Source organism: Dipteris shenzhenensis, chromosome 10 (assembly GCF_047967505.1).
Source record: "Dipteris shenzhenensis isolate YYH24624 ecotype China chromosome 10, Dip_SZ_1.0, whole genome shotgun sequence".
Lineage (NCBI taxonomy): Eukaryota > Viridiplantae > Streptophyta > Polypodiopsida > Gleicheniales > Dipteridaceae > Dipteris > Dipteris shenzhenensis.
The window spans coordinates 10,094,572-10,121,590 of NC_141605.1; the positions used below are offsets into that span (position 1 = coordinate 10,094,572).

The 27,019-nt window shown below is 40.9% G+C and overlaps 1 protein-coding gene across 2 annotated transcripts in view; it reads left to right on the top strand.

Annotated features, from left to right (window-relative positions):
* Positions 1-27,019, top strand: part of LOC147897385 (uncharacterized) — a 61,102-nt gene that overhangs the window by 25,521 nt on the left and 8,562 nt on the right. The window contains exons 2-3 of one of the 2 annotated variants that reach the window (XM_087380920.1): positions 11,947-12,017; positions 12,123-12,163. In XM_087380920.1, the coding sequence (XP_087237046.1) occupies positions 11,947-12,017; positions 12,123-12,163 (112 nt within the window). The remainder of the gene's footprint in view (positions 1-11,946; positions 12,018-12,122; positions 12,164-27,019) is intronic. The other variant, XM_087380921.1, reaches the window with a different exon arrangement.

Sequence of the window (27,019 nt, forward strand, 5' to 3'; positions counted from 1 at the left end):
TGCAATCAATGGCAAACGTACATGGACCCTACTACTTTGTGTAATCTACAATGACACTATGGCCAGAGGAACTTCTTCACAAAAGGCAGAAGAGACGATTCCATCCTACAAGGGCTGCACAGACTCAAGCCCCAAGACCTTCACATACTCTAGCTGAATTGACTCCAAAGCTTGTCAAGAAAGCGGATCAAACCCTTCATTTTGTGAAGGAGGGTCGTTGCTTCATTTGTGGATGAAAGGGACACATGCGATGCATTGTCGAAGTTAAAGACCAAGTCAAAGAATGAGATCAAAGGCAATACGATTTCTTCAGTGCATACTATAGTCCTAGATCAAAGTCTTTGCAAAAATGATTGTTACTTTAACATCTAAGTGTTCAAGCCCAATGACCTTGTTCACATGAGTGGATCAGTTGTCCCGTTGCAAGCCATCTCTATCATTTCTCTTCCCCTTGCATGTTGTGTCAAATCCCCTAACACCTCTCTAATGACTTGCCTTGTGTGCCACAATCTCATTATTGGTTGCTTCACCTCCCTAGCCTCATCATAAGGCTTGAAGGCCCATCACATCACCACATGGCAAATAAGGCCATGTGATAGGTTGAAGATAGGATCACTAGAGGTGACACGTGGCAACCGATTACCACGTCAGTATTATCCTCATCCATAGGCTTGCGTGATACAACCACGACATCTTAACCATTGTCATATGAGTAGACCAATAAACAATGCCACCTTACCAACCTGACACATAGCACATTGCCACGTCATCTTACTTGCCACCTCAGTAGCGTGAAGTGGCACACAGTGACACACCATCGGTCTACATCTTAAACGCAAAGTGCTTGCTAAGCACAATTTGCATTCCTGCATATGCATGTGCATGCCATGTCACATAGTGCATGCTAGGCACACCCCCTCCACTAGCACACAATTGCATGCGCACACAAAGTCCACATCATCATTTTTATGCACATTGCACATTGCCTTAAAAATCAATCATTTTTGGGGATTTGTTTTGCATGTTACTAGTGGATAGTTAGGTTGGTTCATCCTCAAGGGTAATTCAGAGAATGAACTCCACAAAAGACAATATTACAGAATAATTAGGACATCTAGTACCTCAACCATGTCTGTTTCCAAGAGCTTGAAATTACCTATTTTTAGATTTTTTGATGCCTTAAAGCCTATTTTTGGGCATCATGATTCACAACAATTAGTGCACCTGTTTCAGGAGGCTTTTTTGAACTGTTTTGACCATAACTTGTCAGATTTTAGCGCTGTCTTCATCGACTTGTTCAGCATATCACATGCTACATCGTAAAGACGTTTTGGCTATTCCTAGCACATTTTGCCTAACTGTAACTCTTGTAACAAATTTGGTAACTATTGTTTACAATTTTAGCCATACACATCAACTTAATCCATTTTCAGATCTGTTTTCATTGGTACCCTTCGTTCACTGGAAGAACAGGTTTTGGAAGACAAAGGCACTATTTGCAGTAGTCTACATCTACGCGATGGGATAGACAAAAGATGGTTATACTCCTGAAACTGCTGAATGAAGATGCCTTCAAAGATTTCTTGAAGGAGAGAGGCATTTAACATCCATGTACAATCCCATGTACACCTCAGCAAAATTGTGTCGCTGAGAGAAAAAATAGGTCTCTGATGGAAAATGGCTAGATTCATGATCAAAGGGAAAATATTGCCACCCAGATTTTGGATGGCGGCATCAATGTGTGCAGCACATATTTTGGACAGATGCCCAACCAAGGCCTTAAAAACCATTGCTCTCCTTGAGGCTTGGTATAATCGAAAATCCAAGGTTGACTACCTCAAGGTGGTTTGGCTGCACACCTGCCTAGTCAATTGAGAGGCAAGCTGGATGATAAGGCCATTAAGTGCATTTTTGTTGGCTACAACAGTGAAAGAAAAGCTTACCAACTCTACAATCCTCAACCAGAAGGATTTTTGTCAGTATAGATGTGGTCCTTGCAGCTGAATTAGATCAGTCCATGATTGAGTTGATGGACAGATGCATACAAGTTCTTAGGCTGTGTTTGAAGGGTTACTTCCACCAGCAATGGAAGGCACTTAAGAGCCGCCAATAGAAGATCAGAATATTTAGCCTGCACGTGCTGATGCACAGCAGCCTTTGGATACTCCCAAGCAGGTATATGGACAGCCCAAAGATACAGTATTGGAGTGCTGTAAATGTGTGTTTTCAGGTATCTGCAGGGTACTTAGTCTCTTGATCTGTTTTCTATGTCAGGGGGTGGCTTTGAGTTGCATGATTCAAATTGGGCTGGGTATTATGATACTGTATACTCCACCAGTGGGAATTGTTTCTTTTCATTGGCAGTTCATGCATTTCTTGGTTGTGCAAGAAACAGTCCACTGTGGGAAGATCAGCATGTGAAGCATGGCAGCCTTCACTACTACAATAAAATTGGCCACCTGATTTAGGATGGAAAGAAGAAGAAAATTTTCCAAATTATTAAATAATGCCTGCTAGAAATTGCTATTGAACTTCATCTCATGATCTGAAATGGTTAACTTGGGAACTCCATGGTGTATGCATACATGCTTATTAAACATGATGTGGCTTCAATAGCCTTCAAAGTCTTCATGCATGGATAGTTGCTTTCCCTACAAAAGGATGCATCTTGTAGAATGTGTGTGGATTGTAGATCCTTGAATAAGATAACAATCAAGAACAAGTTTCCAACTTCGAGCATAGATGATTCTTAACAGCGTAAAGAAAGCACAAATCTTCAGCTAGATAAGCATGAAAAGTGGTTATCATCAGGTTTGGATACTACCACAGGATATCCATAAGACGGCTGTCCAAACTTCATAGGTTTTATATGAATATCTTGTTTCTTTTGGGTTGAGCATTGCATCTGCTCTTGTTTATATGAATATCTTGTTTCTTTTGGCTACATGACCCGCTCATAGATCTAGAGAATAGACCAACATCGTGGAACTCGGCCAGGCTTGATAAAGAGACCCATCAAAGCCAATAGAAAGGCTCCCACAATACATCCCCTCCTGACTCCATAACATAATGGTGGGGAGTCAGACATGAAAAAGCAAGAAAGATTACAACATTTTATTAGGACAATCCAAGGCTGAACTTTTATTGACTCAAGCACACAAGACTCATTATTACAAGCATTTTTGGGGGACTACCCAGGGTAGAGTACCCAAGCACACATAGAATAGATCAGAAACAAAAGTCTCGATCATCAGGTACATAGACCTCTGAATGGAGAGAGAGATCTCTGACGTCGGCAGTGAGAGCATGAGTCGGTGTCGAAGAATCATCATCTTCTTCGTCTTCAATTGTTGCAGCCCCAACCAAGTTGGCATGATCCTTGTTTTGTTGCTTGGCAAGCTTCTTGAAGCAACAATCCTCGGTGTGACCAAGCTTCCCATAGTGATTGCATTTGAAAGGCTTGAATTTGCCTTTGCCCTTGGAGTACAGTGCACTGGAGTCCAGAGGGTCTGCATACGGTTTTTCATGATCAACAAGCATAGCAACCATATCATGATAACTCATTTGTGTCACTCGCAATGCTGGTATGATCTCCTGGTACTTAGGAATTTCCTTAATGCTCTAGAGGAGCACAGCTACTTGATCATCTTCCCCTACAGGGGCCTTCAGACTAGCAAGCTGAGTGACAAGGGATTCCATATGATTCAAGTGAGCAAGAAGAGAGTCTTCGTGCTTCATTTGCAGCTTGAAGAATTCCTGTCTTAGGAATACCTTTGAATTGATGACTTTGTTGCCAAATAATCCTTCAAACTTAGCCCTTAATTCGTGAGCAGTGGAATCAAAATCAAAATGACGAATAACTTCATCACCCAACCCCAAACCAATGAGAGAAAGAGCTTTGTCATTCAAATTCTCCCAGTGCGCAATTTTCTTTTCATCTGAATGTGGCTTTTTATCCTTGCCACTAGCAATATGCCACACTCCATCTTTCATAAGTAAAAGACGCATCTTTGTTTGCCATGTAGGGAAGTTCTTACCAGAAAAACTTCTCGAATGAAATGGTAGTTGATTTGGAAGAATCCATGGTTGGGAAAGAGCAGGAGCAGCAGGTAGAGTATAACAAATCACCTCCGTTAATCACTTCATTCGTTGGGCAGCATCTCAGAGGATCTCATAGTGAATTGTTTCAGCAAAGTGTTGCTGTAGATGGGGGGCTAGAGAGAGCTGTAGTGCTGCTGTAGATGGCGGACAGCGAGCTGCTCTTCTAGCTGTAGAGAGAAGTGTGCAAAGGAGAGGAGGCTGTGCATGAGGCAGAGGCAAATGAGAGCAGCATCGCAGGCAGTAGAAGGTAGCGGGCAGAGGGAAGCAGCAGTGTGGGCAATGTGCAGCAAATCCGTGCTGTAGAGAGAGGCGTAGCAATCACGAATAGCTAGGTGGGGCAGATGGCGCAGCAAAATCCGCAGCAGCTCCAGCTCCACTCAGCTTAAAAAAGATGGTAGCGTAGATTCGATGGTGACCAACAGCATGTCGTAGATGGGCAATATTCAGCTCACGTTGATGAGGCTTGGGTAGGAGGAGAAGAGAGCTCAAGGAAGGAGAGAAGAGGGCAGCCTTCCAAGGAGGAGGAGGGAGAGTGGCTTCATTGGCCTCCCTCACCTCAACCTCGTGGAAGGGAAAGGGAAAGCAGGGCTAGGAACATGGCTGAGTGGCTCTGATACCACATGAAGGCACATGGCACGGAATGGAAAGGAAATGGAAAGACTAAAATGAAGATACAATTGCACTTTTGTACATAGATGATCTGATTGTGACGGGAAGCAAGGATAGCTTCATCAAAAAATTGAAACAAGACTTAACTGCAGAGTTCGACATGAAAGATCTTGGACTTATGCACTATTGTCTTGGAATTGAGTTCTAGAGAGATTTAGATAGCACATTCATGAGTCAACTCAAGTATGTTGACAGTCTCCTGAAGAAGTTTATTTTCTTACTCGATCTTTGTTAAAAGAACAACTGTAAACACACTTGGTTTGATACAAATAAACATTGTCGATGTTGCATTTGGTCTTTTTAATATTATGATTAATTATTAAAAATTGCTTGTTTCTGGCAATATAACAGATTTAATGCAGCTCTCGGCCAATTTCTAACACTCCAATGACAATTTCAGGCAAATCTAGTAGGAATGTCACTTCAGCACAAAAGAATGTCTAGAACTAGAGTGGGTGGTGGGACTAAGACAAAATCATTTCTAGATGGACGCTCGGAATGCTCCATTTCTAAAGAGGAATAAATCCTCTTAGCAAGTGATAATAATTCAGAAAAAATGAAGGGGAAAACATATGGATCTATGGCTGGATAGGAAGATAAATCCTTTAGACCCACTTCTTTCTCAAGCTCCATAATTCCATGGGTGGACCAGTTTTATGCAGTTTTTGCCTGACGGCTTGTTACAATATTGTTCAAAGGTTACAAAATTATGGAGAGAATGTTCCCATACTCACTATTCATCTTTAGTTTTTGACAGAAATGCTTAGGGATTTCCATGGACTAACGATCCCAAATCACTTCATACAGGCACACCTTAATAGAGATGGGCAAGATACATGATCTAATCATCTACAATAGTCTAGTCACAGTTAATTTTCGGATTCAGCATTCACCAGGCAAAGAAAGCGTTGTTGCAGATGCTTTATCATGGAGACCACAAGTTAATGAAATTTCAGCAGCTCAACAAGAGGAGCTAGCTATCATGAGGGATGTGTATAAGGATGATCCTAAATTTTCACCTATTTGGACGGAGTTGAGTGCAAGTAATGGGAACAAAGATTATTATTTACGTGATGGATATCTCTAGAGTCGAAACTGAATTTGTGTTCTCAGAAATTTGAGGGAGAAGGTCATTGATGAAAGCCATAATCCACCATTCAGTGGACATAGAGGTATGCTGCCCACTTTGGCACAGTTGGAGTGTCATTTTTATCGGCCTCTGATTTGAAAAGATGTCTTCCCTTATGTTACATCTTATCTGCTGTGCCAAAAGGCTAAGTATGACAAGTCAAAATCACAAGGTTTATTGCATACATTGCCAGTCTCAGAGGCACCTTGGGAGGATATAGTGACAAACTTGATTATAGGTCCTTTACGATCCCCTAAAGGACATTATATGATTTGGACTGTTATTGGCAAGTTCTTTACGATCCCCTTAAGGACATAATATGGTTTGGCAAGCCGTCTTATGGATATCCTGTTGTAGTATCCAAACCTGATGATAACAAATTTTCAGGCTTATCTAGCTGAAGATTTGTGCTCTCTTTACATTGTTGGAGTTGGAAACTTCTTCTTGATTGTCATCTTATTCAAGGATCTACAATCCACACACATTCTCCAAGATGCATCTTTTTTTAGGGAAAGCAACCTTGGAGAATAGAACATTGAACGATTGGGACGAGTTAGTCCATTTTCCATTATCTCTTGGACTTGCTTTTGGATTTCATCTTATTGTGACTTGCTCACCCTATAAGGTGATCTGCTCAGTGTGTACTCGGAATCAAATCTTAGCTCAAGTTCTTAGGCCTCTCAGGTGGTAAGTTTTGTGGCAAGTTCTTTGGAAGATAATCTCCATATCCATCTCAGAAATGCTTCCTCTCCAAGGTCAGACTAATCCTCATTGGTCTCCTTGTCAGCCTCCCATACATAAATCAAATATGAACAAATTGCTCCCTTAAAAAGATTTGGACATGACTTACTATAGGGATGAAACTCCACAGGTACTCTACATGTTCAAATTGCTATTAATGCTTGGACGCTCTTAGGATTGTGGTGCATTACTATCACGAGTATTGCGATGCATTGCTATAACTCCTTTGTGGAAAATCCATCTGATAATGCCATGGCTGTCCCAGAATGATGCCCACATCAGCCAGTGGACCCACCAAAAAGTCAAGATGGCCTAAATATCCTTGAATATGAATTCTGAGCTTGCTTCCAACTGGAACAAGTGAAGAACTCGACATGTCACAATAGCTTCCGAAGTGTTTCTTAATATGGATCTGGAACTATGCCAAGATAAAGAGCTAACTCTGGAGAAATAATATTGTTTGTAGATCTCACATAGGAAAGAAATAATGCTGGCTGGATCATCTCGTTTCTCTCTTTCAGGTTCTTGTTTAACTGTTTTTTGTACTCTGAATTTCCAGAATGGACAGTCCAGAAATTTATGGGCTTCATCACACCTGATACGTAATCCTTCCTTTCTGAATTTCTGCGAAGGTTTTAGATCTGACCATTTCTGAAGCAGGGTTGAAGTGTTTTGTTCTCCTGATTTATTACCTCTTTCCTTAACAGAATTAAGTTTACTATTCTAAGATCAGCCTGTATCTCCTTCCATGAAGCTTTATCTTCTTTATCCCTCTTCATCAAATTATATAAACTCATCCTACTCTGTAAGGTCCTAGACATCATAACCGTCATGTAATATCGGTTATAGCCCTCTAAATCCTTCGGGGCTGCATTGTGTTTTCCCTTCAGCAGGTCTATCATCCATAGTCTTCACCTGTGCTGAATTCTACCTAACAATGGTTGAAATGTATCCTTCTGCCTTCTCAAGGGATGATCCCATTTTCAAAAACCTTTTCTTCAAATCTCATTCGATCACAGCTTTAAAAGAGTCAAGAAGCTGAAATAAATTATTAGTTTCTGCCTTCTGTGTAGAGTCCTCTCGACTACCCTTCCTTTGGGCATCTCTTACTCCTCAATGCTTGAATAACTGGCTTCATTTTGTCCACAAATTGGACTGATCTCTTCTTCTTTGTGGGCATGGTCTTACTCAGGGCAAGAGATGGCCTCTTCGAACCATTGACATCATCATTCTAACCATGGCTTCAATCAGGATACCACTCACTTGAACTCTTTCTTTTTGCACATAAACACAACATTGGCAACCTAGGTTGATGTAAGGCTATAACTCGAGAAGAAAACCAAATAAATCAAGGGAAAATAAAGCAAGCTCTAATACTTGTTGAAGTCGAGTTTTAGCAGAAGTGTGTTTCCAATGATTTATTCAATTATCACGGAGAATATTGAAACAGCCACAACTGAAATATTAAAAAATAACATTAACTTTCATGCAAACAGATTTATGACTGAAAAAGAAAATTAGAGGGGGTGAGAGAAGACTAAATGATGACATTGTGTGGGGTGAACGGGGACCACCCCCGGCCAAAGCTAGTCACTAGGCATATTTCTGTGCTGGTTGTCGAATACAATACTATTTTATAATATTGGATGGACCCTAGAAGAAAAAATAAATATTCTCTTTCTTCTTTAGGTAATTTTATGTAAGGTAACCAAACACAAGTGAACAAAAACTGTTTCAAATAGCCAAAGTTGTGTAGAGCTCCCGAACTTCTGAATGGTGCCAAAGCTTGGCCAAAAGCATGTGCTGAGGGTAGAACTTAAGATTCTTACACTAATCACTCAGACACTGAAACATACACTTCCCGCATCAAGTTCGTCAATATCTCAATACCACAGCCAACAATTGCACATTTAATGTAACCCAAGCTTGCAAATGCCATAACTCAAACAGCTTAGTTTTGATCCAAACTAGAAATAATAGTTAGGGCTCGTCATGTGCTATCTAAGGTGTGCGTGAGTGGTTGGTTTTCGCCTATAGAGACTATAAGACGAGGTTATAGCAACTTCCGGTTTTGGGTAAAATTTCTAACAAGGTTTTTGAAAGACATAATGTTAAAGTTCTCTTTAAATGTCTATATGCTTTAGAAAATTTCTGTTGTCGAGATCTTCATTAAGAAATCAACATGGCTTTCAATTGAAGGTATTGTTAGAGAGGTTTCTAAAGTCCCAAGTTCTTGATCTTGAAAGCACTCCCATTTTAAGCAAAGAGCCTATGAACACTATATTTACGTCTCCTAATCTTCAAAGAGCCTATGAACACTATATTTACGTCTCCTAATCTTGACAAAATAGGTTTAAGTTCTATATTGATGTCACCTCAAGTTATGAATGCTTTTATCCTTGGGTTAGAGGAGTTTGGATGCATCCTTTCATTGCTTGTAATTACATTAAAACGTTAGGACAAAAGGCCTTCCATTATGCAGACATTGGTAGAAACCTACAATGCATGGAAAGTTTGCCATAAATAGTAGCCCTTGTTGCACTCATAAAAAGTTAGCTCCTTTTGTTGACAGCTCTTAAAAGGTATATTGTTACTGCTGATCTTAAAAGGCACAAAACTCTGACTTTCTTCTTCTAGAAAGGAGTTTCTTTATCTAAAAAGGACTTTGTTTTTCTATTAAGAAAATTTGATTTGTAAGATTGGTTATATTGTAGTCTTACGAAGGTTATATATCTTGCTTTCCAAGTAGATGAATATTTAGGGGTTGAAGGTCTCTTATCACATTGAAAATCGATGGTTTTGAATCTAGTTGCTTCAAAACCAACATGAACTGCTTAATAGTTTTAAAAGCAGAACTAGGCATATTGACTAGTTACATCTATCTCTCACCTATTACGTAGTTGGTAATGGTATTTTAACTTGATAATCCTGGATGAAAGATGCAAATAAAGTACTGATCAATACTGTTGAGACCAGATCTGCAATGAAAAGAATTTATTGTAAGTGTCGAAGTTCAATTGAAGCCTTTTAAAGTCTTAACGGAACTATCCATCGGAGCCTTCTTGTTGTATGCTCCATAGCATTGGACACGAGAAATTAGGTTGCAAATTCGAGGGATTAGGCCTCGTTGTATTGGCATACATAAAACATAGGAAAGTTTCCTTGGTTTGCAGCTCTGATAGTGGCACCTCTCTCTCTTCAGAGGATGAGATATCCTTGTGTAAATTTTAGTAAAAGTTCTTGATTTCTTATGTAGACAAATGCTCAAATAATTTTTTCTTCACCTTTAAAATTTTTTATTTGTAATCTTTGCTAGGAGAGGCTAACTTTGGAGCAAAGACATGCTATTTGTTCTACATTTCGAAAGGATTTGATTTTGCAATAGCGGTTCATTTGCAACGAAAGTCTTCCTCATCTTTGTGCAACTTGGAAGTTTCATAAAAATGCTAAGAACCTAGAGTCATTGCAACGGCTTGTAAGACTTCTATAATTGATGTCTCAAAGTTGTTGCGTTATTGCCTCAATGCCATATTATCAACTGTCCATGAACTTTGGAAAAACCTATTGAGAGAGACTGATGTTCCAGTAGATTTAAGTTGGATTTTGAATATTCAATAGGAGTTATAGCAGTCATAAAGTTTTTAAAACTCCTCTCAGGGTGTAGAAGAGCTGTGTACTCTAACCCTTCCTGAAACCATTAAATTTACTACACTCTACACTAAGATAGATTTGGAAGATTTGAAGTTTTGAATAGGAAAGCTTGTCTTACAGGTTTTCAATTATAGATATGAAAAAGATAGGTGCAAAGCTCTAAGAGTTGAAAACCAGCCTTGCATTTTGATTTTCCTTGGATGAAATCTAAAAAGCAAGACCTTGATTTGAAAAACAAACGATGCACAAAAGCTGTAAATGTTGAAGATGTCCTTTTTTGGTTAAATTTTCTTCTACATAATTTGTTCAAACTCTAGGAGACTCTTTATTCTAATAAAGCATTGGTATTTTAGGGGCACTAATTGTGCTAGCAAACTTCTACCTTTAGATTTAGATGCTCATTTGAGAGAGACTAAAATGAAATCGTTTAGACTTCCCAAGCAGTTGTAGCTTGAATGAAGAGATTTGGACTACTTTTTGATTAGCCTTCTCCTTTAGTGCTAGCCTTCGTCATGGCTGAGTTTGCCCTTCACCTCTGGAGTGCGGACAGAAACTTAGTACGAAGACTTTGTATAAATGGATGCTCAAGTATGTGTGGGTGTGTGGATTTGTATGTGTGAGAGCATACTTTTATACTATGGTCTACACCCACTGTTGGGCGCTGATGACGTCAGTGGGGATGTCATAGTAGCTAGTCCCTGCTATGCATGATGGAGTTTATGGTTCTCAATCTTATGAGTGACTCTCGTGAGATTGAAACTGCACTATGTTGTGTTTTTAGAGGATGAGTTTGGGAATGTTCTTGGATTCATCTAGGTATATTCTACCTTTGTGCTTCTACATTTGAGTTTATGCAAGATTGATCTCTTGTGAGACTTGTCCAATTGTTCTTTATAAACTTAGTTAGATTAGGAGATTCATGGACGACGTTGTCACAAAAGTTTATGCAATGGTTGATCTCTTGTGAGACTTGTCCAATCGTTCCTATAAACTTAATAAGGTTAGGAGATTCATAGATGGCTTTTTGTCCCAGACGTTTCAAACTTTAAAGACTTTATGTTTAAAGAAAATTCTTTCAGTGGAGAAATATATCCTTGAGAGTTTTGTGAACTTAATTGTACAGCCACTAGAAGCTAAGTTTCTTAATTCTTAGCATTACTCAATCTTCTTTTTAAATTTAGAAGTTGATATCTATGATAGGTGACCACCTAAGCATATTGTGTTGAATATCATATGAATGCCTCACATTGATTCAAACATGATGAGTTTTGAATATCTCCATATTGCTGTTTGGAGCTGATGTAAGGTAAACTCATTATATTATTTCTGTCTGTGACACTTGCCTTGGGCTAGTTGTTTTTACCTTGTTGTACTTCACTTTACTTGGAAGTAATTTTGCTGAAAAAGAGTCATAGGTAAGCATTTCTACAGAAAACCTACTTCTTACTGATGGAAGGGTTGGGCTGACTTAGTTCTAGGTAATTTTTTATTGCTAATTCAGTCTTAGGTGCAAGCATTCTTAAAAGAAATTCATGATATGGATTTTGTCCATGTGTGCTGCCATTTGCATGATACATGATTCTGAACGGAAGTTTGGAAGCTTTCTTTGTGGTTGCGTGGGCAACAGGAGAATGATCTTATGATGGGTGTTGCAGGGTGATAATGATGCTATAAAGCCTCTGATTGCAACAGAGGCATGGAGGACTGTGCCTCAAACTCATACTAGGTATGGCTTTTTGTTTACTCTCCACCTGTTGTATTGGCTGTATCATACATCTCTGCAATTTGTCTTCCTGGTTGATCTTGAAACTTGAACGTTTGTGGATGGCAGCAGGTCATCCAGGAAGAGGAGGAAAAGTGCAGGGTTTGAAGGTATGTGGCCCATTCACAGTTTAGTTTTTTGTATTATTATTGATATTTGGTGCAGATATAATTTGAAATAGCTTAGATAATTATGCTTCTAAAGCGGTGTGAGATAGATTTCGGAGCAATGGGCATGAGGATGCTTATTTCATCTGCAAATCATGACACTGTGTGGATCTATTCAATTCCCATCTAGCAGGATCTGGTTGTCTTATGTTGGTTCGTTGTCATAAGATGCCACTTGAAATTATCAATTGGGGTTTGATCAGAGCATTCCTTCTTTGATTCCTTGGCTATCTGTCAATCTGTGAACATCTTGACTATTTTGTTCACATAGATGAGTTTTGCCTGCTGATATGGAAGATCAAACATGCTGCTGCTTTTTTTTTTTCAAAGATGATCAAACATGCTGCTACAACTTCACAGCAGAATACTTGCTGCTCGTATAACCCAAGAGCAAATTGAAAGGCAAGGAGCAGTCACACAACGACACATTACTGCATGCAGTAGTCCCTCCATTGGTAGAACGTGTTTACTCATACTGTCTTTTGATACTGTAATAGATACTGTTGATGAAGACCTGCAGCTCTGCTGGTTGTAGGACTGTATGAAGAGAAGGTCAGAGGATAGTCTTTTGCCTAGATCTGCTCCACTCTCAGGATGGCTGCTCCTTCAAATAGGTGGCTATGTGTCTGCCCGTTGGTCTGTCTCAAAAACTAGATGTAGGCAGCCAACTGGTTGGCAGACCTCTACTTGGCGCATGCAAGGGCTGTGACTGGCTCTGGCCTAGGGTTGTCCATAAGGGATGGCAATCCTCTCCACACCGACTCACAACTGGAGATGAGTACAATGAGTAGAACAAGGTGGTACCATGTGACATGTGCCCGGAGGGATGCATGGGACTGCAAGGCATTTGGAAGGGCTGTGAAAAAGGACTTTTCCAACATTGAAGGTTGGGTTCCTGTTTCAGCCAAGTCCCAAGTGGCACATGAAGTATTATGCAGAAAGATATAGCAACCTATGGGACTATAAGAACAATAAAAAGTGATTGTTTGACCAGTCACCACTTCAATCGACATTTTGTAATTCTCTCTCATACTGAGACCTTTTATGAGGACTTCACCCTTCTACTTTGAAAGGCTCTTCGTGATGATGTCCGGACAGCGAGACAGACGAGGTCAATGTCACCCGCTCTATGTGCTCCATATGTAATTATAGTAATTTCAATGTATGTCTTGCGAGCATGAAAAAGGGGATGCCTAGCAATGGCAATGCAGCTTTGGCTGTTACAAAAGGGGGGAGCGGCCTCCTAGTATGAATGAGCCATTGTCCTCATCATAGTGTAGCACTCTTTTGGTTGCCTTCCAATGTGTAACTGTAAGAGAATGATGATGTTTTATTCACAAGGCTTCACATCATGCTATAACTCACTGTTATTAAACCTTCAGCCATAAGATTATCTAGCAAAGGCTTGTGCTTTAACATGCACTGTACCATGTCCAGGAGAGTGCGATTCACAGCTATCCATCATTGTGGGTTGTAGGCAAGTGCAAGCTGATGAATTATGCAACAAGCACCACGAAGTGCTATAAACTCAGCTGACATATCCTCTACCCTGTTATCATGGCATATCCTCTACCCTCTTATCATGGCTCAGTGTTTTCAGCTTGCATCCAGCTTGATATTTGGCCATAGCGAGAAAATGTCTGAAATCTGGATTTTTTTTGAATGGGAAACATTCATGTAAACTGTTAAAGACACTGCATCATTGCAAGAAGAGACTTGGCTCCTATTGAACTAGACCTCAGAATATTGCGATGCATGTGAATGCCTCACAAACACTTGAGATAGGCTGGCTAATCAATGCAAGACCATGTCACGTTTTGCATAAATACCAAGCTGTTGTAATGCAATGCCCATACCTAGCATTCCAAAGCTCATTACTAGATGAAGTATAAATTATTCATGCATCTCAATAAAATACACTCTGCCCCGGACTGCTGAATTCGATGGCAACCACTTTTTAGTATTTAAGGTTTTTAACCCTGCATTTCTCTTTCTAAAATTCCACAATAGTCATGATCTGTGATATGGCTGTGTTGTAGGGTCTATCTCCTTTTAATCCACTCATAATCCAACTTACTTTTGAGTTGATGTGTGCTGTTGGTAGAGCTAAGATTATCTAGCAAAGACTTGTGCTTTAGCATGCACTATGCCATTTCCCGGATATTTTTCAGCTACCCAATGTTTTTTGGGGTATACAACACAACTGATAAGTATCCCACAAGCTTCACAAAATGCTGTGAACTTAGCTGACATACCCTCTAACCTCCTACAACTTTTTAGTGTTTTCAGGTTGCATCCGGTTTGATTCTTTGTTTTTCGGAACCTGGGAAAACCTGGCCTTGTTGGGGAACACCGATGTAAACCATCACCAAGAGGCATGGCTTGTATTGAACTCTACTTCAAAAATCATGATGTAACTTGCCACATGTGTACGTCTCACAAAGCCTTGACATAGGCTGCTCAATGAAGGAAAGTTTTGGACTATGTCATGGTTTTCCTTCAGTAATAATTCAGATGGCTATATCTGACATGCCCAAGTGTACTTCTAGAAGCTGAAATTAATAATGCAGTTACTACAATAGGCTTTGCATCAATTGTGTATTAGCTCCGAACCTCAGAACCGTTGGCACATTGAATAGTCCTTAATATTAGAGGATGGAATTCAGAAAACTACTTTCTTTGGTTGGCTATGTGCTTTGAATGTTGTTTCCGATTACCATTAGATTTTAGAAGTAATAAGAACAGAAAATGGGGCATCCTCTACATTAAGAGAACTTCATTTACATCTCAAAAAGTGCTTATTGTACTCTGAAGTGGTTGTATCTCATCCATGCAAATAATTTGCTATATTGCTGTCCAAAACATTTGATTTCAATGTGCCATCCGCCATGATTACAAGGACATGGTCTTTTTGATTGGAGACAAATAGCATGCATCTCTAAGTTGTGCCTATTTGAACCTTCTTGAGGAAGGTTACTACCGTCACTAGTGTCCTTCTTTGAGGCGAGAAAGTATTTAAGGGATCAGTAGTAAATTTGATGCAGTTGATTGAGTCATCATTGTAGAGGGTAGATGTTATGATGTTGAGATGTTATAGAGAGTGATGCAAAGTACACAGTAATACAACGTGTGTTCATTAGTAATTGTGGAGGTAGGTAGATGGGTGCATGGAAAGAAGACAAAGGCATGGGTGTGTCGAGTATAGCTACGCCATTTGTGTTGGGCCTTATAGACTATGAGCAACAAAAGTTGTACTTTTTCTCTTCAAATTTTATCAGAGCCGTTCGACAATTTGTGCCGTGTGCTTTTGTGTATGAACTTGCATTCATGAATCCTCTTTCTACGCAATGAATTGCCCATATGTGTGACAATAGTTGCATTTTCCCCTGTTCAATCCACACGTCCTTGAAGGTGCCTAAATTGAGCATAAATATTTTTTTTATAGAGATAAATCTTATGCATGCCTAATATAATACAACTTAAGCTATTAAATCACCTTTTCTCAACATAAATGTTTCTTGACTTGTGGCGTATGGAACACACTACCTCTTGCTTCATTGTTTCTTCTTGAACTAATGTCAATTTGGATCTCTCAAAGTGCAGATGGCCTTGGCCTATAGTTTGCCATAATGCCATGAGGACATATTACGTTCTAAGAAGCTTCCAAAGTAAACTCATGTTCAAACAAATCTGATTTGGGTTTTCAGACTTCATTTGACTAAGGCGAATACACGAGACACTCGAGATCCTCAAATGGTATAGCAAGATTTTGACTTAAATAGGTCCGCAATATGTTCTAAAAATAGGATGCCTTTATGCATTCAAATACTTTTATGTAGTAGGATTATACTTCAAGACAAGAGTAAGATGCAAATTTTGGAGTAAATTGTCATGGAGAGATCATCAAAGTAGACTCTTGACAATTGACATATAAGTGTTGGGATATCTCAAGGTGTATGCCTCAGGCACACCTTATGTTTCTATGTGTGAGTGCTAGAGGTAGAGTTAGGTGCCCACAAGCACAGTTAGGTGGTGGAGAGCCACATAGGATGATTGAGAGAATCTAGGAGCAGATTGAGGAGATGATTGTGGAGCTCTGAAGTCATCAGTGATGTCAGTGAGCATGTATGAGGTGCCTACTTAAGGACCTCACTCTTCTTCATTCTACAAGCAAGTAATGCAAGTATTCTGATTTTGTGTCCACTCTTTGCTTTCCTTTCAGCTTTCCAACATGGTATCAGAGCCCTTTGATCCCCCTTCAGCCCATTTCTGCCACATCATCATCTTCTTCTTCATCTTCTTCTTCACCATCTCTCCCTCTTCTTCCAAAAATTTGCTTAAGCCTGTTCTCCTCCGATTCTCAGCCATTTCCCACGCCCTTCCAGCTGGAGATCCACCTTGTTGGGGCGAACTTCTGGCTGCAAGGAATTGACGAATCTTCGCTTCTGCTCGTCGCCATTACAGGAAGGTCGTCGATTCTTCTTGCTGTGTTTTCTCTGCGCCTGCTCCTTCTTTCTCTAATTCCTTTCAGGGCAAGCTTCTCCATACCTTGGGCTACCTTGGGCTGAAATCTGAGCAGCAATGGCTGCATATTGAAGGAGAAAACAGAGAAAAACCAGTCGACTTTGTTGAAGAAGGAGAAGGCGACCTGACGCGTTTTTTCGCCTCTTCTTCCCAGAGGTTCTACTGTGGTATACCAGCTTTCTTTTGCCTCAGAAAGCCCCCTTTCTTTTGCTTTGAAGAGTGAGCTATAAGCCCTCCAAGTTCAGCTCTCTAGTTTTGACAGTTTTGACAAGCTTTTGAAAATGATGCTACATAAAATGCTACTCTAGCATTTCTGGTCTTTTGAAGTTTTCAACAACTTCAGTACAAGTGTTGCTAGACCTGGTTTTGATTGGAAAGTATTCATTTTAGCCACTTCTATGAAGCATGTAAGAAGAAGCATCATTGTTTGAAATTTGGTCACAAGACTTTGCTACATTAAATGCTTATATTTTGAAGCATTTCAGTTGTTATTCTAAGCCCTGTAAGAGAGAAGACACTACCCAATACCTGGGTTAGAGCCTCTCATGGCTTGCTTATGCAAAATATGTGAAAAGCCAAAATATAAAGCAATGTCTTGTTATGCTACAAAGGATGAAAATGCCAACCTGACTTCCTTGTTGAAGATTGCCAAAACAATGGTTGCCAAAAAGGAAGCAACTACAGAGATCTACCCTCTCATGGCACTGTTATTTGACTCCAAGTACAAGAAAAAGATGAAGGTCAGATACCTAAGATATGCTTCTCTACACAACTATGGAGATGACAAGATAATTGTTCTCTTGAAGGATATGACTTTTAGATCCACTTGTTCTATCATAGTACCATCTTATAAGGCACTAGACACTGCCCATGTGGTAAGACCTTGCCTTGACATGGATATTTTGCCTCCACAAGATGAGGCATCCCATGAAGATTATGCATTTTAAAACATCTCTATGTATGCTCCAGATCTCTCTTTTTATGTCAAGGTACTCAGCCTGGATAGTCCTCCAAAATGAATGAAATAAACTATTGTGTTTTGTGTGTTTTGTAAACACCTCTGGTCACCTTATGATGTAGGCCATGTGTATGTTTTGCTCCATGGTACCTCCTGTAGACATTGTGTGCATGTACATGCAGGGGAGATAACCATTGGAAGGTCTTTTTGTATCCCTTTTTGTTTACCTTACACCCAAGGGAACCCTTGCTAGCATGAGAACCTAGCCATAGATTTATCCTTGACCACCATGAGATGGCATGAGAAACTATGAGACTAGATGTATCCTTGACATAGCCTGAGCCATTTCCTTGAGGGGGGGGTTTGTTGGGATATCTCAAGGTGTATGCCTCAGGCACACCTTATGTTTCTATGTGTGAGTGCTAGAGGCACAGTTAGGTGCCCACAAGCACAGTTAGGTGGTGGAGAGCCACATAGGATGATTGAGAGAATCTAGGAGATGATTGTGGAGCTCTGAAGTCATCAGTGATGTCAGTGAGCATGTATGAGGTGCCTACTTAAGGACCTCACTCTTCTTCATTCTACAAGCAAGTAATGCAAGTATTCTGATTTTGTGTCCACTCTTTGCTTTCCTTTCAGCTTTCCAACAATAAGAACCGTTCAAATATGTCAAAAGTAATTCTCATTCCTAGGGCATAACATGTGTAAAAGGGGGCTCTAAATTAGGTCAATATATTTATAATACAAAGAAAGTGAGTACTCATCATGATGTGCCACATGTCCTAGTTCATAGGACATGTCCCATATACATTCATATGACATGTCCCATATTCAATGTTGAAGTCAAGGAACCTAGTCAAGAAACCTTAAGATATATAGGGGAGGAGAAAAAATTCTCTCACAACTCATTGGAGAGATAAGATGGAAGAGCTTTGGCCCTTGGTTGGCAGCATGGGCTATCACGTGGCTCGATCATGGGCCCTTGAGATTTTTTTTCTTTGTCTTTCTCACTACATGCATGTAATTGACCTCGGCATTTGACACCAAAGACCAATCACTGGTGGCTAGTTTGGTTTGTTTATGGCTCACTTACATGTTTACAAGAATGTGGGTTTTGAGATAGAGCTTGCTGACTATGCATATATGTTGCACTTCCCATAAACCAAAAGTGCCTAGAGATGTTTTGGAACTTTAAATCGTTAGATGTAGAGTTTCAATAAGTGTTTTGAAGTGTTCTCACGTCTTCCTTGCTTCCAAAATATATAACAAATATGCCAAATAAGTAGTTACATACTTGCAATGCAAGCATGCATGCTAGTCCCTGCTATGCATAGTAGAGCTCATGTTTTGCAATCTTGTGGGTGGTATCGTATCTTTGGGCATGTACCTAAGCTCATTTAGATATGTGTTTTCTCCATATGCGCGGCCTTGAATGACATTATATTAGTGTGGGTTTGTACACACTTTTTTTGGGGTGTGGAATCCATGTATTTTAATATTATAAGAGGCTGTCCCCAAAGTGGAGAGCATCAAAATACAAGATCAGAAAATTTCATTGTAAGACAAGTAAACAGTGTAGTCTATCTGATGAACAGACATGCAATCATAAAAGGATTACTTAGCGACATGCGGAAATAGTAGAACATGGAAGAAGTAGGCTCTCTAAAGACTCTGTGGTTCCTGCCTTTCCATAGGGTCTAGAGTGCCCAATATCGAAGAAAAAAATCAAACTCCTCCCTCCGCGGGTGAATACCGAAGATCCAAAAAAGGTCCCAAAGCGCAAGTAGTGGGAAAGCGGGCCTGGAGGCGATGTTGAAGAAATAGCAAGAAGTCACGAGTAACATGACAAGTCAAAAAATTATGGAGCAAGATTCCCTTGGAGCCAAATATATGTGGCAGAGAGCAGGAGCAATATGCCTACGTGCCGGTTGCACGAAAGGAATAACACCAAGTATCACTCACCACAGAAAAAACCTATTGACGAAGAGGAAGTGTGTAGGAACAGAGCTGCTGCATCTTTTACGCCACATCATTTGGCATAACGATTGAAGGATCAAAACTGATTTACATGATGCGAAATCCAAGGAGGCGGCATCAAGATCTTACACAAACCAGCCAGAGAGATCAGCCAAGTCATAAGGGGCAGGTTTGTACACACGTGTACGCGCGTGCACATACACACATTTAAATTTTATTTTTATTTTTTTGGGGTGAAACCACTGTATTTATATCAAGAAAAGTTTTTACAATGAGAATAGTCTAAAGAAATGACTATTCTGAACAATCAAAAGCAATGGGAAAACACCTCTAAAGATGATACATCCAAGTCATCATGACAAGCATCATATAGAGATTGCCATAACGATGCTCTAAAACACACAAACACACACACACACACTTTTTTTTTTTTTGGGGTGAAACCACACACACATACACACTTTTTTTTTTTGGGTGGAATCTTTGAGTCATTATATTACACACACACACATTTTTTCAGTGAAATCTTATATTTCTGTGTGGGAAACCTCAAAAGAGGTAAAAACCCACCAATAAGTACAAGGAAAAAATTTACAAGTAAAACCTCAGAGCAAAAGTCATGAGGCAGCCGAGTAAAAAGTTACATATCAAGCTGGAGGAGAATTAAACACAGCATCCTCCAGCTTCAAATTGTTACTCTGTAAAAACTGATGTAGTGATGAAACCACACCATCAATAAAAACAAGCTATTTTTTGCCCTTGTGATTCTTCTTGATATAGGCTAGTACCCGAAATTTTTGAATCATAGGGTGAAAAACCTGTTGTAACATGGGATGAAAAGATTCCACTAAAAAGGGTACTTCTGTATCCCGGACAGAAGAAAACTTTGGCACAGACATCAAAGGCAGAGAGGCTAAATCAACATTTGTATCTTCCGACGAAAAGGCTGCATCTGATAAAGCAGGACTTAGCATTTGAGCTTCATTCTGAGGATCAACCTGAGTAAGAGCAAGGGCAGCATCTTGAGAGAGAGCATGCATATCATCGTGTAAAATCCGGTATATCCATATTCTGAGTAGAAGGAGACTGATGGTGCTCAACAAGGGTGCAATCCTGAGCTTCTTCAGCAAGAGGAAGATTTGCCTGTGATTTATCTACCTTCCTCTAGTAGTGCTTCGGAGCAGTAGAAGGCTTCTCCAAAGAAGCCATAGCAGAAACCAGAGGAGAAGGGAGAGTAACCTTGACAGCTGAAGAAGGAGCAGGAGGAATGGGCCTGGATGTAGAAGGGCAATCATGTGCAAAATGACCAACCTATCGGCACCGATAACATACAGTGGGAAAAGATGCAAAATGCAGCCTGATGCGCATAGGATGGGCAAATCCCAAATCAAGATCTAGAGTGGATGGCACGGGTTGCGTCATATCCCACAAAACACAAAGGCGAACATCACGGGAGACTTGCAAGAACTCCTGTCCCGGAACATGAAGAGGCCTTCCCCAAAAAGCTGCAAGAGTTGGAAGATGCTGAAGAAGAGGCACAAGCAGTGCTTTGAGAGTAATCCAAACCGGACAGTGAGTCAGAAGGGTAGCAGAAGGATCGAAAAGTGGATCCCAGGGCATGACATAAGCGAAGAAACCAGACCCAGGAACACTAGCACGACTGACTAGCCACTCCACCACATCAGTCGAAGAAACATGGGCATAATAAAATCCTTTGCCTAGAAAGACAAAGGATGAAATACAATCCGGACCCATTGTATCTTCAGCCCAACGACGAAGTTGAGCGGCAGAAAGAACCCTGCCCATAAAGTAGAGACAGACTCCAAACTGTTGAGCCTATTGAAGACTTGAAACCAGAAGGGCAGAATCCAAAGAGCAAACAAACAGGGAACCTAATGAAGGAACATTTGTGACAGAGGTTGAGCATAGCTGACGCAGAAGATCCAGTTGTAGGGAAGAAGAAGGGCCATTTGCGAGATCAAGCTTTGCCTATTTGAAAGAGGATGAAGAAGGCAAAGCACCGCGTTTCCGTCGAATGAAGACTCGAGCAAGAGGAATAGAGGAAGCATAAAAAACAAAAGATGTTTCGGGAGCCTGTACGAGTGGGGAAATTTGTATAGATTTTGCAGGTACGGATGAGGCAGGTACTGGCGTTTGCACCACGTCTGCTTGGACGGAGGGTTGTACAAAAGGCTGAACCGAAGGCTGTGTAGATAACTGCTGGGGTGGGGGGCCTGTACGGATTGTACGCAATTCCGTACAGCTGACGTGAGCTATACGGATGGTGATGAAGGCTGCAAGGTGGAAGACGGGGGCTGTATGGGGAAAACGAGGGAGGGAACAGAGGGGGACGGAGGTTCGACCAGGGCTACGGGGGCTCCAGAGCTCTCCATCGTCTTCCTCCACCCATAAAGACACACACACATACACACATACACACACACACACACACACATACACCTTTTTAGTGAAATCACACACACGCAGAGCCACCCCCCCCCCCAACGGACCACACACATTGATAGCCGCCAGCAATCTATTACAGGCTCTATGCCACTGCAGCCTCGTACATCATGGGGATCTCCCATCCTCCACTAGCATCTAGATTTGTGTGGGTTTGTACACACATAGAAACACCATAGCGGACCACACACCCTGATTGTCGCCAACACCCTATCATGGCACTGCAGCCTCATACATCAGCGCCGGTATCTCCCGTGGGCTTGTAGCCTCTGCCAACATCACAGTGATGCCACGCCACAACTTCCATTCTCTCAGACATTTTATGTACTAGTGTTTCTATATTCATGTTGTAATTGTCTTGGGTGTAGATGCTCGATTAGTTGCTCCACCTATTCAGCTCATTGTATCTGGGTTCTTTCAGTCTCATAGACCCTTTCAAAGACTATTAATAAACTCTCTCTCTCTCTCTCTCTCTCTCTCTCTCGGAAGGCTTGCGAGAACACACACACACACACACATTTTTTGTGTGGTGAAACCACTGTATTTAAGTTTTTACAATGAGAATAGTCTAAAGAAAAGACTATTTTGAAAAATCAAAAGCAATGGGAAAACACCTCTAAAGATGATATATCCAAGTCATCATGATGACAAGCATAATATAGAGATTGCCGTAACGATGCTCTAGAAAACTCATAAGGTTGGAGAAATGTGACACGTCCCAGCACTCCTGAAACCTCTGATCTGCAAATAAACACAAGAACACACACACAATGTGAGAAACTGAGCAGGCTGCTCACCACCCAACCATGACATCTACGGGATGTGATCCCAAATCAGGAGATGTCCCCCCCGAGCCACGAGCTGAGCTACTGGCACAAACTCCCAACCAGATCCAAATCAGCCTGGTGTCCCATACCACCAGGTGGCGCTGTGAAGCCTGGGATCTGCTACTGGGCCTTGGGCTACGCTAATATGCAGGCGTGCGTCCGCGACTCAATCCAGGATCAGACCTAGCACCTGGGAACGAAACTTGCTCCCATCGGCTCTCTCAGAACTGAACCCCTGGGCCCCTTATATAGACTCGGGTCCCAAGCGCCAAAAATAGCAAAGACCTCTAACTGGTTCGTACCCTTGCCACTCAACCCGAGAATCAAGCCTGCCTAGCTCTAAGCCTCCCCAGGCTACCTGAGCTAGTCTTGTGTACCTAGTACACGTCAGATACTAATCCATGCACATGACATACTTCCCCTTCTCTAAGAACTCACTCCTGAGTTCGCTAAGAAACTCAGAAATGTTCTTTGGAGGTTTTGTAATGTCTCCCATGTTGCATCCTCCTCAACACGATCCTTCCACTTGATCTTGTATTCCGTGATAGTTCGATTACGAATCTGTCTGTCACGAAATTCAAGAATACACTCAGGTTCGTGTGGAATAAAAGTCAAATCTGTAACTTCTATTATCTCGTGAGGAGAAACAAGTTGATCATCCGCACCCAAGACTTCTTTCAGTCTACTGACATGAAAGACTGGATGTACTTTAACATCAGGAGGCAATTCTAGTCGATATGCAACTGGTCCAATTCTTTTAATGACCTTGAACCGACCACAGTATCTAGATGATATTTTTGGAACCAAACTAGTACTTAGGCTCTTGGATTCCTTTGGAATTCACAAATATACCATTGTTCTTTCAGAGAACTCTCTAGGTGAACGATGTCTATTAGCATAAAATCTGTCATGATCTTGGGCACTTCTAATAGACTCCTTGGCAAACTCCAACATTTCCTGCATGTCTTGCAAGAAGGTCTTTGCAACATCATTTTGAATCCCTTTTAACCCAACCATAACTGGTGACTTAGGTTGAAACCCGTACATAAGCATAAAAGGACTGTAACCAGTACTCGAATGCTTTGCACAGTTATAAGCAAATTCTATCATAGGTAGATAATCTTTCCATGAAGACTGTCTCTTAGATACATATGCCCGAAGCATATCTTCAACCAATTGGTTAACCTTCTCTGTACTGCCATCGGATTGTGCATGATCTGAGGAGCTCAAACTTAGAGTAGTTTCTAACTTCTCAAAAACAAGTGTCCAAAAGTTACTTGTAAACTTTGAGTCCCTGTCACTGAGTATGTCAGAGGGTAAACCATACAGTTTAAACAAGTGGTCCACAAATTCGTGAGCCAGCTGAACAGCTTAAATAGTTGTTCTAGTAGGTAAGAATCTAGCCATTTTTGTCAAACGGTCGACTATGACCCAAATGGAGTCATGACCCTTGCGCATTCGAGGCAAACCAGTAATAAAATCCATGGAAATACTTTCCCATTTATTACTTGGAATTTGTAGTGGCTGTAATAAACTCGCGCTTCGAAGGCGTTCTGCCTTAGTAACCTGACAAACCCGGCAACCTACTACATAGTTTTCAATAAATGCAGGCATCTTAGGCCAATAAAAGGTATGCTTCACAAGAGACAGAGTCCGATGTATACCCGGATGTCCAACAGTAGGAGCGTCATGACATAGTCCTTAGAAACTTGGAAGGCATATGCGATTGTGATTTGGAAGGCACATGTGATTGTGGTTCAAATATGACAAATAATTAGGTCTTGTTTTCTTTGATCACCAATTAGCACAAGTATCCAGAGAATCTTGGATCGAAGCTCCAGAACATCTGGCACACAAATCTTTCCATTTCGGAACAGCAAGCCGTTCCTAATCATCCACTGACCTCTCGCCGCCTGTACCGTAGGTGGCACAATCCCTGAGTCTTGGTCAACCATGGAGCTCCCATCCTGGACTCTCTGCCAATAAGAACTGAAATGACTATCAGTTGCGTAAAGCCCTCTCAAGGATTGAAATAGGTCTGAGGATATTTCCGTAAATGACATAGCATTTACAAACTTGACTCGACTTAAGGCATCCGCTACGTTGTTCAACGAACCCTTTCGATAACGTATTTCAAAATCAAAATCTTGCATTAATTCTGCCCATCTAGCTTTCCGTCCCCTCAATTCAGATCCATCACACACATACTTAATTGACTGATGATCAGTCAATACAAGAAACTTCGAACCATACAAGTAGTGTCTCCAAACCTTAAGGGCATACACTACAGCATAAAGTTCCTTTTCTAGTGTGGGCCAACAATATTGGGTGTCGTCTAGCTTCTTACTCTCGAAAGCTACAGGTCTGCCCTCTTGGAATAGAGCTGTCCCAATCGCAAAATCACTCGCATCGGCCTCTAAAACATAAGGCCGGGTAGGATCGGGTAATGCAAGAACGGGTGCTTCCTTGATAGAAAACTTAAAGGTTTCAAAAGCCTTGTTCAATGCATCATTCCAAGAGATCGGCTGGGTAGAGCTGCGTCCACGACCTTTCAATATGTTTGTCAGGGGTGCCGTGATATGTGAATAATCACGCATAGACTTCCGTAGAAATACTGTAAATCCTAGGAAAGAACAAAGTTGTTTCACAGTCTGAGGAATAGGCCATTCTAAAACCTTCTGGATATGATCCAGATCAATGCTAATACCTTCAGAAGAAATCTTGTGTCCTAAGTAAATGATCTCCTTCATAAAGAAGTCACATTTACTCATCTTGGCATAGAGCTTATGCTGTCTTAGAATAACTAAGACAATCCGGAGGTGTCCTATGTGATCCTCAAGCGTTCGGCTATATACCAAGATGTCATCTAAGAACACTACAACGAATTTGCCCAGAAAATCTTGGAACAAATTGTTCATCATTTGCTGGAAGGTGGCAGGAGCATTGGTCAAACCAAAAGGTAATACAAGAAACTCGTAGTGGCCATACCTAGTTCGGAATGCGGTTCTATCTATGTGTTTAGCATAGATACGGATTTGGCGATAACCCGTACGCAAATCAATCTTAGTGAAATACTTCGCTCCGGCCAAACGGTCTATCAGATCATCGGAACGAGGTTGAGGGTATCGATTCTTAATTGTCACTTTATTCAATCGTTTATAATCTATACACATTCTCCATGTAGAATCTTTCTTCTTCCTTAAGAGGACATGTGCTCCCCAAGGTGATTTACTTGGGCGTATATAGCCCATATTAAGGTAATCCTGTAGCTGTGTAGCTAACTCATCCTCCTCAAGCTGGCTCATCCTATAAGGTGCCCCTGGTACTAAGTCTATGCGATGATCTACCGCCCGTTCTAGAGGTAAACCTTCCGGCAGTTGAGCAGGGAATACATCCTTGAAACTATCTAACAACATTCTCAATTCACGGTCTTCAATCATTCTTGTTATTTACAGAGACAACAAATGAAGAAAGCGGAATCAAAACACACTGATAGACATCATAATGAGAAGTGTTTAATATATTCCGAAGCTGCATCGCAGATACAATAGGTCCCTGAGAAGAGGGAATATTATCACACTGAATACAAAATTGGGTGTCCTTATCCACAAAAGAAAGGGTATGCTCCGTCCATCCAATCTGAATATTGTGGGTTTTAAACCACTCTATTCCGATTAACAAGTCCACATGCTCCAAGTGCATAACATAGCACGTAAGAGCCCCTGTGTATGCTTGAATCCGGATAGGAAGCGCTTCAATCTTGCGATCCCAAAACTGCTTCCCAGCTGTAATTTGTTCCATATATAAGAAAAGTTTGGATCCCCTTGATAAGAATTCTTCATACCTTTGAAAGGTTGGGTCTCTACACTGCACCTCATAGGTGTGATCGCTAGGTATCGTGGACAGCCCCATCTTCTGCACAAATTTGTAATTAACAAAGTTGTGAGAGGTGCCCAGGTCAAAGAGAATGTGAACCCTTTGGTCCCTAACTTCTCCATAAACTCGGAAAAGATCATGGGAACCAAATAATGAAGTATTGAAAGTGCAATT